Genomic DNA, 17099 nt, shown 5'->3' with positions numbered 1-17099 from the left:
ACTAGGGGGAGCAGAAGCAGGCTCATCTCAGGGAGCTGGAAGCCAGCGTGGTCTACACAGTGTCTGGTTCAAAAGCAACTCCCCACTACGGAAAATTACAAACTAAAAAGGCCAGTGCTGGAGAGACGGCTCAGCAGTTAGGAGCAGTGAGTATTCCAGAGGACCCGAGTTCAATTCTCAGTCCCCACAGGACACCTCACAACCATCTGTAACCTCAGCTCCAGGGAAGCTGATGCCTTCTTCTGCCCTCTGCAGGTACTGGGTATGCATGGCGTACACACATACCTGTAAGCAAGACCCTTAAACACATAAACAATCAAGTAAGATTTGAGCCATTTAAAAAAGGAATCACAAATGGAATTACAGACTAGTAAGAACTGAAGGTCAGAAACAGGAGAGACTGCACCTACCTAGAGACCAGAGGAAACATTTAGGCTTCAGAGAGGTGCAAAGTCCCTGAAATTGTCACTGTGGATCTTAAGCACATGGAACTGGGTGGGACTTACTGCTAAGAGAGAACAGCCTTATGAGGAAGGACATGATTGTGCCCAGAAAGCAACTGTCAGCCAAGCAAGAGAGGCTGACACGCTAGTTGCCACTCACCCCAGAGCTGCAGCTACGTAGGCTGCCCCAGCAGAGCTGACTTCCTCACAGTCCACTTGCAGAGTCTCCTGGATGAGCTCGTCCACCACCTGTACCAAGTCCTAAGGAGAGACCAGCATGGCGTCACACCAGGTAGCCTGCCAAGGCAGACACCCTGGGTGAAGACTTCTTAGTGACATTTGTGAAGGTATTCCCAGCAAAGCACAGGGACCTTAGTGCAGAGGGCTTCAGGAAGACTCTGAACAACAGAAAGATGCCTTCCACGGAGGTGAGGGCAAGCAAGCCTGCTGAGGAGTGCCCTGTAGGTAGCCCCAACAGCACTTTTATCCATCATTTTGTGTGCACATTAAATCCTCAATTCCTGTGACCTATGGGCTTTCCCTCTAGACCCTCTGACCCTCCAGTAGGGACAGTGACCAGCATCTGCCTGCGAGGCCAGTGAGACACAATCAAGTCCCCACTTGGGCAACAAACAAGATCTGCTCAAAACCAAAGGCTCCCTCTGCCTACAGGTACAAAGCAGGGTATTGACCCACAGGCCCTGGACAGCCCATTTGCTGGGTGTCTGTTGCACATGAGCAGGACAGACATACAGCGTCCAGCTTTGTATGGGAGGAAGCACTCAAGTGTAGCTCTGACTGCTATGATGAAGATGGGCTCCTGTAGGTACCTGAAGGCAGTGGCCCTACCTCAGCCACCTGAGGCTATGACTAAGTAGATCCATCCTTTCTCCCTCACCCTCCTGACTCTGGCTCCTATCTAAGGAGACCAAGCATGATCCCTACCGAATCGGAGTACACAGGCGCAGGCTTTGGAAGCAGCGCCTCAGGCTGCGTGGAGGCCTGGAAAAGGCTGGGTGCTGCGGCTGGGGCCAGTGGCTGGACGTGAAGCGCTGGCGTGGCTGAGGATGCTGGAGGAGGCTGTGGGAGGACCACCAATGGTGGCACGTCCACCTCCACCTCATACTCCTCTCCTTTGCCACCACCTAGAAAGAGACACACAGGCGCTGAAGACCCTTGTTAGCAGAGCACATAACTACAACCTCTACAAGAGGACACAGCTATGTGCAGCATGAGGAGCAGAGCCCTCCTGACGACCATTCACAGGGACATGGCACGGGGTGACAGACGCCTTGTATGGCAGAAACTGCACTGTAGCATCACAAGCTCTAACAAGGGCTTCTAAACCCCAAATCCAGGCAAAGGAAGAGATTTTTTGTTGTTGTTGTTTTTTGTTTTTTTGAGACAGGGTTTCTCTGTGTAGCCCTGGCTATCCTGGAAATCACTCTGTAGACCAGGCTGGCCTTGAACTCAGAAATCCGCCTGCCTCTGCCTCCCGAGTGCTGGGATTAAAGGTGTGTGCCACCATGCCCAGCTTAAGAAGAGATATTAAAGCATCTGGCCAAGACAGAATCTTCAAGTGACAGGGAGGCTTCCAAGAGGGAAAACATACTACAACTTGACTCACCTGCTGAGTCTACACCAGATCTCTGAGTGCTGATGGGCAGCTCTGTAGCCAGGCTCTCTCCAACGTACTTATTCTGGGAGTTGAAGCTGCACACAGGTGTATGGCGAGGAACAGGAGGCAGTGGCCCTCCATTTACAACTTCCCCAACTGACACCGTCAGCTTCCGGCCGATAAACACTGACTTCCTGGCCTTGCATAATCCCTCAGGTTCCAAGAATGCCGACCGATTCAGCTCAACACAGCTACCCAGACCACAAAGAGAGCAGAGAGGAGTCAGTAGGGAATGAGGACAGCTAAGCCTCCTCACACGAAACTACTCCATCCCCTGATCAAAGCAAGACTGGACAGGTATCAGATGGAAAAGCGTCCAGTCTCAGGGAATCGTGATCTAGGGCTCCTCTTTCAATGATGGTGACCCACATTCAAAGCCACAGCACTTCCCTGAGGATAGAGCTAGAGGGAAGAGCTGCAGGTGGGCTGAGGAAACAGGATGCCAACTGTAATGGTGCCACTTGTTGGAACAACAGTTTGTGAGCATCACCAGTCTCACCCTGACTACAGGAACAGAAGGTCTTGCCATGGTCTAGTGGTCTACCCAGCTCCTCTATCAGGTGTGCAGGGGCCAAACATGGGTGAACAAAGCCAATCTTCAATGAACAAAATAGAAAAGTTGTAATCTTTATCTTTAGGTTCTCTTCTGATGAAAAACAATGACTTGGGAATAAGAAAGAAGTTGGTTTTTTTATTCACAAATCCCTGGTGTGCACACCTTTAATTCTACCACTTAGAAGGCACAGACAAGTGGATCTCTGTGAGTTTGAGTGAGGCCAGCCTGGTCTACACACAGGGTTCAAGCCAGCCAGGACTACACAGGGAGACCTTATCTCAAACAAAAAATGGACTTGGTCTGGCCCCATATGTCCTTTGGGAATACCCCTAGTTTCACAGCAGGAAAGCTGCACACAGAAGAGCCCAGCACGCAGACTTTATCAGAAAAGGAAAAAGGAAAAGAGGGGAGGGGGCAAAGAAGATGGAAAGCTATAAATACAGTCTCAGCTCTTACCCATCAGCTACAGTGAGGCCATGGTAATTGAGGAAGTTTGTTGCCTCTTCGCTATCTCTGAACAACAGCATGCGGACGACACCATCCAGGGGGAAGACTGTAGAGCGCTGTGTGCTTACAGTGTATGCAACATTGAGTGCCCGGAGGGCATCCTTACGAATCTGAAAGAAGCGTGTCAATGCAAGCTCAGAGAAAAGCCACAGACAGACAGCCACACAATCATAAGCCCCTGCTACAGCTCAGTTCCTGTACAAGCTCTTGCCTGAGCTTACAGACACTCAGATACTCAGGACAGACTACTGTGAAAACGGCCCCAAAGAAAAAGATGGTATGCCAAGTTTTACTTATAAGAAAAACTAGAATGCATCTACCAAGGGATGAGCATGAAAACCAAGTGTCCAGCATCCCCTGAACCAAAAGTAGCTGAGGTAATGAAACTATGGGAATCTATGGAGTGCAAGGGGAGACAATGCAAGACATTAAATTAAGTATGAAAACAAAATGGTTTCATAGCAGTGTAATGAAAACATAACAAGACAACCAAAGAAAACAGGAAAATCCTAAGGAAAGTCCGTTTAGGTTTCGGGGCCTCTGTGTGCTTATGCTGTAGGTTTCCTCCCAGTGGTCATTAATTGCCAACAACACTCAAGAGAGCATATGAAGGGGCAAAGAGATGGCTCAGTGGTTAAGGACACTGTCTGCTCTTCCAGAGGTCCTGAGTTCAATTCCCAGCAACCACACGGAGGCTTACAACCATCTGAAATGAGATCTGGTGCCCTCTTCTGGTGTGTCTGAAGACAGCAATGGTGTGCTCATATACATAAAATAAATAAATAAATCTTTAAAAAAAAAAAAAAAAAAGGAAATTATATACAAAAAAGAAGAAAGGCAATCTGAGGGAATACAAGTACTGAGAGAGATCAGAGTGAGCTCTGCTAAGTAAGGAAATAGGACGGCAGCTGGAGCTGGGTTGAAAGAGCAAGGGGAAGGGGAAGGGGCGTAAGACTCAGGACCAGGGAGGCCACCACCAGTGGAAAGGGCTTCTTTAAAAACAAAAATTCCTGGTTTGGGCTGGAGAGATGGCTCAGTGGTTAAGAGCACTGACTGCTCTTCCAGAGGTCCTGAGTTCAAATTCCAGCAACCACACGGTGGCTCACAATCATCTGTAATGGGATCTGATGCCCTCTTCTGGTGTGTCTGAAGACGGTAACGGTATAGTCATATACATAAAATCAATAAATAAGTCTTTAAATATGCATATATAAAATTCTTAAAAAAAAAAAAAATCCTGATTTTACTTATTTGAAGCTACCTACAGTAGCCAATAATATACTACTACTACTCATTTAAAAAGTAGTAACTAGCCGGGCATGGTGGCGCACGCCTTTAATCCCAGCACTTAGGAGACAGAGGCAGGCGAATTTCTGAGTTCAAAGCCAGCCTGGTCTACAGAGTGAGTTCCAGGACAGCCAGGACAACACAGAGAAACCCTGTCTCGAAAAAACAAACAAACAAACAAACAAACAAACAAACAAAAAGCAGTGACTATTCTCTCCCTCCTTAGCTGCTTGAGGACAACCACTATCATGACACAGCACTGCTCTGGACCAGGAAGTTCATTACTAACCATCTGTTTTAGGGTGACTGACGTCTGTCACCCCGAGAAGACAACAGTATAGAAGACAGAAGTTTGGGAAAAGCTCGCCACAATGTACATGACAACACCAGATGTCATTTAGACTGAAAACATTTGGGCAGTGGACAGGCAAGTGACTTTGGCTTGACTTAAGATTCTCTGGATTATGCAAAGACTTGAGAGACAAGAAACAGAAGTGAGCACAAGGAAAGCAGGAGCTTAGAGGGCTGGGGCTCTGAAGGGCAGGCTTGCGGCTGGAGAGTGGGAGAGCCTGCCCTGACGTCCTCTGCTCTCACACTGCTAGTTTGCAAGGAGAGGACACAAACTGTAATGACACAGAGAAGTAGATGCAGAGCTCCCCAGTGGTCACCTCATTTCCAGGTGTGTGGGTGACACACAGCCTGGTAGTAACCAGAAGCTCTCCGACTAGACGTAAGGCCTGCTCAGCCACAGGGCAACCAACTCCTGGTACAGGAAACGTAGCCACCTCCCCAGGCTGGTGAAGTGATGGATCTTCCCATAACTGCCATGTTACTAAATATCTGTCCTGTGTAGTCCTCACCCTCATCAAGGAAACGTCTCTTTGCAAGATGGAAACAATTCTAGAAAACCACAACCAACCCACCCAATGCCACAGGGTACAACTACAACCCCGCTCCCACACCTAAGGCTCAGGGATTGTTGTGGGAGACGGGGAGGAAAGGCTGTAGAAGTCAGAGGGCCAGAAGGTTTGTCACAAGATTGTGTCAGAGATCAGAAGCTACCTTCATGAAGACTCACCAGCATGACTGTCTAAGCATGAGCTCAGCAAGGACACTAGCAACAGACATGCTAATGCGGACAGGGGGACACCCAGGAGGCCAGCCCTACACACAGAGCGAAAGGCAGCGAAAGGACGCTGAGTGTGGGAGAAACAGTCCTCCCCATGGAAGAGTTCACCAAATGGCCAGCCCCGAAAATTTACAGACATTATCTAGACTAAGCATGGTGTTCATCCTTATATTAAAAAGTAAGTGTGTGTGTGTGTGTGTGTGTGTGTATGTGTATGTTTGTAGACAGACAGATGGCACTAATACATAAACACATAGACACATATACACCAATTTATGAAGAAAGAAGCCATGAATTTGAAAAGGAGTAAGGACTGGAACATGGGAGAGTTTAGAGGGAAGACAGGGAGGGGAGAAATGACATAACTGCATTATAATCTAAAAAACTAAAAAGTTAAAAAAAATACAACTCCTGAAAACGAATTCTTTGCCTAGACTATGACTGTGCTAACATTCAGCGTTTCCAGGACTTGGTGTGACCAGAGGCTGTAAGAACTCCCAGTCCCTCCTGCTAGCAGAGGCCTGCAGACCCAAGGCAGCATGTTCCCGGGCAGGGCAAGCTCTGGGAAGGCAGAGTGCTGCTGCTGCTGCTGCTGCTGCTGCTGCTGCTGCTGCTGCTGCTGCTGCTGCTGCTCACACGTCTCACCACAGAGGAGCAAGCGGTCTTCTGAAGGCCTCTGCTATCCCGAGGCACAGCAGGGCAGAGTGGAAACACAGCTCAGCCTCACTCCCAAATACTGTTTTTTCCAAAGTCTTTCTATGCTACTGTTCTCTCAAAAATGTTATTAATACTAATGATTTCAAAGTTAAGGCTTTTGTACAATAGAGGATTTGTGGTTTGGGGTTTGTTTTCATGAACTCAACCTGTCACTCCAAAGACTTCTGTGAGACACAGAGCCACGTTTGCACTGCATGGCCCCTCCTAGTGGAGAGCCATGGTATCCCATCATACAAGATTAAAGCAGACACTTGCTGAGCTGGGTCTCATGAGTTGACAGCTGGCTGCCCACTGGGAAGAGCACAGGACAGAGAAGCACTTCAACACTACAGTAGCTATTGTTCCTGTTGTTACAGGGTGAGCAGGGGCTCTACTCACCTGATTAAAGTAACAGTGCAACAGGCACGCATTCAGGTAAGAAGCTGACTGGACCAGTTTGAAAAATCTCACAAAATTATTGCTGTTCAATGCAGCAAAAGCCTGGACAGCGAAGTCCACCTCTGGGGAGTTCCTAACATCAGGGTGGAACTGCTGCACTTCTCTGTAAGTTAGGAAGGCACAGGGTCAGGACGTTGGTCTTAATCAATCTGATAATAACTAGGTTTCAGCAGTCCTGTGACAGCAAGTCTGAACGGTGACACAAACCACTAAAGTCTAAGCTCCATAACCAGAGCTGCCATTCTCACACTCGCCAGGTACTCTACAGTCTTCATCCATCTGTCTGTCCGTCCGTCCGTCTGTTCATCCATCCACCCACCCACCCACCCAGCCATCCAACCATCCACCCAATCCAACCATCCACCCAATCCACCCACCCAGCCACCCACCCACCCACCCACCCACCCACCCAGCCATCCATTCTCTTGAGACAGAACCTTCTGTATCCTAGGTGAGATTCAAGTTCACTATGTAGACAAAGATGGCTCTGAATTTCTAATAGGTTTACATGCGTGGTTTTAAAAGTGTTTCTTTAAAGAGATAATAAGCTGTGGGGCTGGAAGGATGGCTCAAAGGTTAAAAGCACTTGCTTCTCCTGCAAAGGACCCATTAGACTGCTAGCACCCCTGTCAGGTGGCAACTTCAGCTCCAGGATACTAGACGCCCTCTTCCAGCCCTAATAGGACCCTGCGTTCATTTCTACATGTGCACAGACACATACTATACACAATTAAAATTACTACTAAATGAAAACCTTAAAAAGATGATAAACAGCTGGGCATGGTGGCATGTGCCTTTAATCCCAGCCTGAGCTACAGAATGAGTTCAAGGACAGCTAAGGCTACACAGAGAAGCCCTGTCTCAAAAAAAACAAAATAAATAAATAAAATGACAATTTAAAAGGATGATAAACAAGTAAGGAATAATTTAGCCATCAGTTATTACAAAATTATTTCAAAGTAATGCCAACTGATTGATAGCTGTTTAGCCGAACAGAAAACATAACTTGTGTGTATGTACACAGGTGGCAAAGGACGTTTGGCATCTTCCTGCATCACTTTCCATGTTAGTTTCCCTGTATTTCTCATCTATAGATCTACTGAAATGTCAGGTCTGCACTTCAAATCCATTCACTCCAGTAACTGATCCACTCTGATTTCATTTAACCCATCCTTCTAGTATTTCTGACAAAGTGTTCTGAAAGCTGAACTGCCAACAACTCTAAGGGACTTCCCAGCTTATATGCCTAGTTTTCGCCTGCATCACTGGGAGGCTCCCACTCAGGAATGAATACGGAGGGATTATACAGAGCACACGGTCTCAGTACTTGCTTCCAATATTTACATCTGACTCAATTTGTCAACTGCACTACAGAACTTCTATACATCAAAGCCCAACTTCTGAATCTGAAAACATACCTCAAAATGTCTCCTTTGTTGAGATTGAGCAGGACATTGTAGCCCTGGAACTCTGCTTCACTGGCACAAAAAACACCCTTGTTCCTCAGGTCCTGGTACATCTCCTTCAGACTCTGTAGACACTTGGTCATGTTCTCATTATTGATCTTGGCATCAAAGGAAGACATAGGCTCCTCACACATAAAGTGCGCACAGTGGATGTGAAATCGGGTACACTTCTCGATCAGAGACACTGTCAGGGGATCACAGAGGTGCTGTTGTGTGATGTCCTGTTCAAGGTTAGAGAGGAAGATTACATACACACACATACACTGAGCACACACATAGAAGCCACAAACACAAGATCCATGAAGAGTTAACTTTGAGAAAAAATTATGATTATGAGTTGAATTACATTTCAACTTAAAACAAACCCAACGAAACAATGAAATACAGTTTTATAATGGCTCAAATAAAATTATATTTTTGTACCAGATAAAAATATCCATGTAAAACAAAAAGCCAGAAGGTCACTCTGTGAATATACACGCATTTCCTAGTCATCTGACTGGGGAGCAGATACCTTCCGTATACCCCGGGTGCGGTTCCACACGAAGTCATACCAGTCCCGAAGGCTGCCTTCCTTTTGGTCCATGATCTGGGTCACCAGGTAGTCCATGGTCCTGCTGAGAACTGCTGACGGTCTCAGCTCATGTGGCAGGGGCTCCTCCTGATCCGCAGAGGACCGGCTGTACTCCTTCACGGCTGCTGCATGGTCCACCTAGGGGCAAGAAGTAGGGACAAACTGCTTTATGGCAGTTTTTTGGACCTTAAGATGCAGGAGGAAATCACACGCATTGTGGAGGTTTGAAGGCCTGGTCGTAGGGCGTGGTGCTATTAGGAGGTGTGGCCTTATTGGAGAAGGCATGCCCTTGATGGAGGAGTGTCACTGCTTAGGTGGGCTTTGAGGCACCCTATGCTCAGGATCCACCCAGTATGGCTGCCCGCTAATCAAGATAGAACTCTCAAGATGTAGAACTCTCCACTCCTTCTCCAGCACCATGCCTGCCCAGACACTGCCATGCTTCCTGCCATGATGATGACTGACTGCAGCTCTGAAACTATAAGCCAGACCCAATTAAATGTTGTCCTTATAAGACTTGGTCATGGTGTCTCTTCAAGGCAATAAAACCCTAAGACACACATCCCTACAAGAACAATGCTTGAGAATGTAACTCTTAAATGAAAACGCTCCGTTAAATGTGAGACATTTCAAGGACAATATAAGCTAAGAAACTTGAGTCAGGCAAATATAACAAGGCATCAAGAGGAACAGAAATGTAAGTGAAGACATGCCAGCCCACACAAAGCACAGCTATAACAGATAAAGGGGCTCAGGTAACAGGAAAGATCTCATCTGTGTTCAAATGTCAAGTTAAACCAATACACCATAAATAAACCAGAGATGAGGAGTGAGGACCAGAAAGGGTTAGAGCAGGGCCCTGTGGGTCAAGGCCTGATGGAGCAGGTGCAACTTCTCACAAATGCACAGACATAGAAGATAACAAACGTGTGTGGGTGCAGAAATGAGGCCCCTGCTTATCTGCTGGCTGCTCTGTGGATCAGCCCTAGGTCTATGGTGACGCATGTTGCTAGGCTGGGGACCCTGGCTTGAGCAAATCTGAAGGGCACAAGAATGCAGACTGGTGCAAATTCGTGGCAAACAACTCAGAACAGGCACTAACTCAATTGCAGCGGAGGCCATGCCCTTCGACACACTCATTTAATAGTATCTAGGGAAAAGAAAACAACTTAAAAGCAAAAATGGTGCTGAGTGGTTGTGTTGGTGCACACCTTCAATCCCAGTGGTCAAAAGCAGAGGCGGCAGGATCTCTGAGTTTGAGGCCAGCCTGGTCACACAGTGATCTCTAGGCCAGCCAGGGCTATATAGAGGAACCCTGTATCCAAAATCCAAATCCAGAGACAACAAAACAATTTGGTTTTTTTGTTTGTTTGTTTTGTTTTTTCGAGACAGGATTTCTCTGTGTGGTCCTGGCTGTCCTGGAACTCACTCTGTAGACCAGGCTGGCCTCAAACTCAAAAATCTGCCTGCCTCTGCCTCCCAAGTGCTGGGATTAAAGGTATGTGCCACCACACCCAGCTTTTTCTTGTTTTTTGTTTTTTTGAGACAGGGTTTCTCTGTGTAGTCCTGGCTGTCCTGGAACACACTCTGTAGACCAGGCTGGCCTCAAACTCAGAAATCCGCCTGCCTCTGCCTCCCAAGTGCTGGGATTAAAGGCTTGCACAAAACAATAGGAGCCCAGCCGGATAGCTCAGTGTGGGTGAGGGCACTCGACACAAGGCCTGAGTTCAATCTTCAGAACAGTGGAAGGAGAGAAGCTACTCTTGTAAGTTATCCTTACATTATTCTCTGTGGCACACGCATGCACATTTGCACTTATAGAGTAAATACATTTTTAAAAATCAAAATCAAAACAACAGGAAAAGAAGCAGAGATCATTAGGGCACACAGAGTTCTACCTGGTCAGTCCCGGGGACAACTTCAAACACGCTCAGCTGGCTGCGGGTCTCCCGCAAGTACCGCTCCTTCTCGGGACACATGTCAGGGCACGTCCCAACAAATGCCCTGGCTTTGTCCAGGTCCGTCCTCTTCACCCGAGCTGAATGACACCAAGCCAAAGGTAAGGGTGTATACACCACAGGAGTACTAAGAACTCACGAAGTGTACTTTATGTCAACTTGACACAAACTTAAGTCATCTGAGAAGAAGGGAACTCAATCAATAAAACGCCTCCATGAGATCCAGCTGTAGGCCCTATAGTTGGTGCATCTTATATCAGTGGGCCACTGTGCAGGTGCCATCCCTGGGCTGGTGGTCCTGGGTTCCATAAGCAGAATGAGCAAGCCATTGGAAGCAATCTAATAAGCGCCATTTGTCCATGGCCTCTGTGTCAGCTCCTGCCTCCAGGATCCTGCCCTGATTTCTTACATAATGGACTATGGTCTGGAAGTGAAAGCTGAATAAACCCTTTCCTCCCCAACTTGCTTTTTGGTCATAGCGTTTCATGGCATCAAGAGAAACCCTAAGACAACAAATTTATTGGAAATGTACCAAGCCTATAAATTATAGAGGCAGTTTTCATCACCATGCTAAGAAAGCTCTGTGATTGGTACACTAATTCACAGTTTTAAATAGCAAATCCTGCCAGGTGTGATAGGTATGTACAGTCCCAGGAGGCTGAAAGAGGAGCACTGTAAGTTCAAAGCTAGTATGGGCTGAATAGCTGTAAAGACATTTCATGCAGCGGAAAATTGAGAGAAACTCGGAGGGGCTGGAGAGGTAGCTTAGAGGTTAGAGTACAAGCTGTTCCTCCAAAGACCCAGGTTCAATTCCCAGCGCAGATGGTGGCTCGCAACTGTCTGTAACTCCAGCGCACAGATGGTGGCTCGCAACTGTCTGTAACTCCAGCGCACAGATGGTGGCTCACAAATGTCTGTAACTCCAGTGCATAGATGGTGGCTCACAACTGTCTGTAACTCCAGCGCACAGATGGTGGCTCACAACTGTCTGTAACTCCAGTGCATAGATGGTGGCTCGCAACTGTCTGTAACTCCAGCGCATAGATGGTGGCTCACAACTGTCTGTAACTCCAGATCCAGAGGATCTGACACCCTCACACAGACATGCAGGCAAAACACCAATGCAAGTGAAATAAAAATAAAAGTTTAAAAACTGTAAATGAGGACTGGAGAGATGGCACAGCAGTTAAGAGCACTGACTGCTCTTCTGAAGGTCATGAGTTCAAACCCCAGCAACCACATGGTGGCTCACAACCATGAGATCTGACGCCCTCTTCTGGTGTGTCTAAAAAGACAGCTACAGTGTACTTACATATAATAATAAATAAATCTTTAAAAAAAAAAATTGTAGCCAGGCAGTGGTGGTACACTAATCCTAGCACTTGGGAGGCAGAGGCAGGCAGATTTCTGAGTTCCAGGCCAGCCTGGTCTACAGAGTGAGTTTCAGGACAGTCAGAGCTATACAGAGAAACCCTGTCTTGAAAAAAAACCAATAAATAAATAAATATTTTAAATAATTGTAAATGAGTCCATGGATTTTCATATGGGTTGTGTATTTGTAATGTTATTTTGACATTCTTTGAGAGTAACACATTCACAGTTTAACATTCTGAAGGGGAACAATGCCTGAAATGGAGCAACCCCTCTCCCCTCTGCCTTTCAGACACCTGTTCCTCTCTACCAATAATCAGTTAATTCCCTTACATCCTCCCATCCACACATAAGCATATTAGTCATCACACATTAGTACACACAGCTCACATCTCTAGTAGACCAGGGCACAGTAATACCAGGCACAGAATATTAGAAATCCCAAGACTTGGTGGTGGTAGAGCTCCTGTCGCTCCCTAGAAACTGCCTCGATACAATCCTGCCAGGGAATCGGGAACTTCTGTCTCTTGTGTGTCATACCTTGCCGCATGATGCGGTCTCTCTGGTCCAGAAGGCGGTACTTCTCCTCAGATGTGTCAGCCACAGTCCCTATCAGGGTGCTAAGAGATGACACGCAAGAACCAAGGCCCTCAGAGCCCTCAGATCCAGAGTCAAAAGGATCTGCCTCAAACTGGTGGATCTTCAGAAGGCTTGGCTTCTTCACTGGAGAGCTATGGAGGAAACAACACATTTGGGGCCTTTGTATCATTTCTACTTCTTAATGTTTCAAGACATTTTGGTCCTCAAAAGTTAAGAAAATACAGCATTACAACTAAAGAAGCCAGCCAGCTGTTGTTACACGTGACTTTTTTAATCCCAGCACGAGAAAGGCAGACAGGTGGATCTCTGAGTGTGGTGCCAGCCTGGCCTACATACTGAGTTTTAGGACAGTCAGAGATATATCAAAAGATCCTGTCTCAACTCCCCTCCTCCCCAATAAAACAAAACAACAAGAAGCACAAAATCTAAATAAATGAGATGTTGCCCTAACAACTCGGAAGGCTGACACAGGATTGCTTGAGCGAGTGTCTGAGGCTAGGCCGAGCAATGAGCGAGAGCCTACAGGAGGAGGGCAGTACTGAGAACAAAGGCATTAAATTTATTATGTTTTAGTAATTCTGAAATCCTTCAAATCTTACAGACACTGAGATGAGGGATGAGAAATGTTAGTCTGTTGGAGAGTGCTCACCTCTGCTGAGATGAAGGTGTGTACACCACCCAACTACATTTTTTAAAACATAAAGAACTAGACCAGAAATTGCAGCTTTGTGATAAGGCTTTCCCTAAAAAAAAAAATCTGCTTGAAGTTAGTCCCGCTCCAAAGAGGGCTTTTTCAAAGACCCAGAACCTGGGGAACTTCAAAACAAAGCCAAGTCACCAAGAAAGGCAGCAACGTGAAGACCCACGCTGTGAGGGAGGAGACGCAAAAGCCACTCTTCATATGCCTGCCTGCCCGCCTCACAGCACAGCACACCGTCAGAGCTCTCCCCTGCTTCTCCAGGAACAGTTACTAGGAAGATGAGCCCCACCTTTTGCTGAGGAGGCTGCCGGCTGCAGGCCTCACGATGGGCTTGCTGAGAGGCGAGTGCTGAAAGGGGGAGTCCTCGAGACCCTGGCTGGCTTCACTGTCACCAAGCTTCTTCTCCTTCAGGGGAAAGGGTTTCTTGCTGGGACCTGAAGACACAAACGTCAGAACCAAGTCTGTAAAACTCAAAGAAGCAGCTATGAGACCCGGGATGCAGCTGGAGCTAGCTGCACCGCTGCCGCCCTTAGGGAAAGAACCCACACCTGCATGTCTGCCCTGCACAGAGCATCAGACTGGGAACACAAGAGTGGAAAACTCACTTATTTTCTTCTTGTGCCAAAAGATAGCCATGTCCTTATGCAGACCTTTCCCCTTCTTCCTAGCCAGGGCTGCTGATGCCTGAAAAACAGTTCACAACACAAAGTGTGAGGACACAGAGAGACCAGACACTATGTGAAAGTGCTGAAAGATGGAACAGGCTACTCAAAAATATAAAGGAGGGCCAGCAAGATGGCTGAGCTGGAACCTGGCACCGTGCCACAAGACGGTTCAATCTCCTGTACCCACAGAGTGGAAGAAATGGACCTCCAAAAGTTGTTCTCTGACCTCCAGATGACCACCACGGTACACTGATGCCCCTACCCCTACATGCACACACCTACACATTCACACACACGCGCGCACACACACACACACACACACACACACACGCACACACACATGCATGCGCAACACAGAATGAAGAATGAAAATGAGTATTAAATCTTAGGAACTAGAGAGATGGCTCAGTGTTAAAGAGAACTTGCTGCTCTGCTTCTCTGGAGGACCCAAGCTGGGTCCCCAACACCATTACCAGACAGATGCCTCACAACCTCCTATAATTCCAGCTCCAGGAGATCCAACCCCCTCCCGCTTCAAGGATACTTACGTAGACACATACACACAAAACTTAAAAAAAGAAAAACGACAACAACAACAACAAAAAAGGCTAGGTGTGGTGTAACAAATCCACAACAGCATGGAAGCCCAATGCCTTTCATCCCACCACTCAAGAGGCAGAGGCAGGTGGATCTCTGGGAGTATGAGGCCAGCCTGGTCTACCAAGAAAGTTCCAAGACAGCCAGGACTACATATATAGAAAGAGACCCTGTGAAGAAAAGGGGGGCGGGGGAGGAAAAGGAGTAGTAGGAGAGGGACAAGGAGGAGGAGAAGGAGGAGGAGCAGGAGGAGGAGCAGGAGGAGGAGAAGAGGAGGAGGAAGAAGAGGAAGAGGAGAAGGAGGAGGAGAGCGAGAGAGGAAGAGAGTGTGTGTGTGTTAAGGTCACCCTCAGCAACATAGCAATTTTGAAGTCAGCCTGGACTACATGAAACTGTCCCCCAAAACAACAATCATTAAAATATACACACAGATACATACACATAATATTTTATTTATTGTTATACACTGTAGCTGACTTCAGACACACCAGAAGAGGGTATCAGAACTCATTATGGGTGGTTGTGAGCCACCATGTGGTTGCTGGGATTTGAACTCAGGACCTTCGGAAGAACAGTCAGTGCTCTTACCCGCTGAGCCATCTCACCAGCCCCCACATAATATTTTAGATTTTACTTATTTTTATTTTTTGCACGTGAGAATTTTGCCTGTGGGTTTGTAGGTGCACAGTTCACATGTAACATCTGGATCCACCATAACCGGAGTTACAGCTGGTTGTAAGTCACCGTCTGGGTTCTGGGAACTGAACCTCAGCCCTCTATAAGAGTAGCAAGTGCTCTTAACTACTGAGCCATTTCTCTAGTCCCATATATAACATTTTTTAAAATGTGGATCATAAAATATAGCAACTCTATGGCCAAGAATATACCACTACCCCTCCACACACACACAATTTCAGCAGTCAGTGCTACAAACAGATACCAATACACCAAGCATGCACAACAGCCCATTGCAACAACACAAGAATAGTATAACAATAGTAACAAAGTGTGGACAACCCAACAGAACAGTACTCACCCATCAAAAAGAATCAAGTTCTCATCCATACAATAATATAGAAAACATGCCAAGTGAGATGAGCTACATATAAAGAAAACGTGTATTATTCCACATACATGAAATACCTAGACTAGGCAAATTCATAATGACAGAAAAAGAGAGGTAACCAAGGCTGGTCAGAGAGTGGAGACACTGCTTCTGATTACAGAATGTCTGCTTGGGATGGTGAGAACATTCTGGAAATAGATAGTGTTGTGATCACCAGGCATGGATGTGCACACCTTTAATCAGACCACTCAGGAAAGGGAAGGAAAAGGCCAAAGGTTCTAGACCAGGGCCTGGAGAGATGACTTGGCAGTTATGAGCACTGGCTGCCCTTCCAGAGGACCCAGACTCAGATCCCAGCAACCACATGACAGTTCACAGCTGCCTGTAACCCCAGCTCTAGGATTCAACATCCTCTTCTCTCCTCCACAGGCACCAAGCATGCACGGAGTACACAGACATACACATAGGCAAAATACTTATATAGAAATAATAATTTATTCAAAATGTTTTCAAGTTCTAGACCAGCTTAGGCTAGAGAATTTGTGTCCAAAAAAATGACTGTAATGTACATAATTATGAATATAAAGCCATTCATTTTTAATTATTATGAAGAAATAAATAAAATCCCTCAAACTGAATACATTCTGGCACAAAAACGTTCTCTGAAATCTGTACTAAGGACAAAAACTATCCAATGAATACATAAAGAAGCAAGGTACAGTGTCATATGTACATACAACCCAAGCACTTGGGAAGCTAACATTGCTCACAATTTCAAGACTAAGCTGGGCAACACACCAAGCCATAGACCATCAGCTACACAGCAATGTCGCATCTTAGCATACCTACTGGGGTTCGGGGGGGGGGTGGCGAGCACTGGGATGCAGTTTGGCGGGACAGCGTGTGCCTAGCACGCTCAAGGCCCACAGTTCAATCCCTAGCCCTGAAGCAGGAGAGGACTCAAGAGCAAAACCCGACCCGACCCCACCCCCCAAAAGGCAGAGAAAGCTGAGTAAGCAAATAAACAAGGCAGAAGAAAACGCTATGTAGTGTTTAGTAATCACAGGCTTTCTATTCATTGCAGAAAACAGCAACAATTAGTTGGATAGAACACAACATGCCCCTCATCCTGAACTCCTCCACAGGCTGAGGTGAGGGCCCTTCAGTTCCAAGTGAGTCTGGGCAACACAGCAAGACCCTATCTCTAAAAGCAACCCGGTAAATCAGACTAAAAGCTGTAAGCTAGGAATGGCGGCCCATGCCTGCTCTCCCAGGGCCTGGGAGGTGTCCTCTGACCTCCAGACATAGGCCTCTGCCCCTACACACACACACACACACACACACACA

At 46.8% G+C, this 17099-nt stretch overlaps 1 protein-coding gene across 1 annotated transcript in view; it reads right to left on the bottom strand.

The window, feature by feature from the left end:
• Positions 1 to 17099, bottom strand: part of Mcm3ap (minichromosome maintenance complex component 3 associated protein) — a 46434-nt gene that overhangs the window by 24412 nt on the left and 4923 nt on the right. The window contains exons 4-14 of the mRNA XM_029542355.1: positions 14030 to 14108; positions 13714 to 13858; positions 12665 to 12855; positions 10694 to 10833; positions 8736 to 8933; positions 8174 to 8442; positions 6696 to 6858; positions 3134 to 3294; positions 2071 to 2312; positions 1389 to 1588; positions 604 to 704 (exon numbers count right to left, since the gene is read on the bottom strand). Coding sequence (XP_029398215.1) covers positions 604 to 704; positions 1389 to 1588; positions 2071 to 2312; positions 3134 to 3294; positions 6696 to 6858; positions 8174 to 8442; positions 8736 to 8933; positions 10694 to 10833; positions 12665 to 12855; positions 13714 to 13858; positions 14030 to 14108 — 1889 coding nt within the window. The remainder of the gene's footprint in view (positions 1 to 603; positions 705 to 1388; positions 1589 to 2070; positions 2313 to 3133; positions 3295 to 6695; positions 6859 to 8173; positions 8443 to 8735; positions 8934 to 10693; positions 10834 to 12664; positions 12856 to 13713; positions 13859 to 14029; positions 14109 to 17099) is intronic.

This window comes from Mus pahari, chromosome 9, assembly GCF_900095145.1.
Source record: "Mus pahari chromosome 9, PAHARI_EIJ_v1.1, whole genome shotgun sequence".
Lineage (NCBI taxonomy): Eukaryota > Metazoa > Chordata > Mammalia > Rodentia > Muridae > Mus > Mus pahari.
This window is presented reverse-complemented; position numbering and strand designations above follow the sequence as displayed.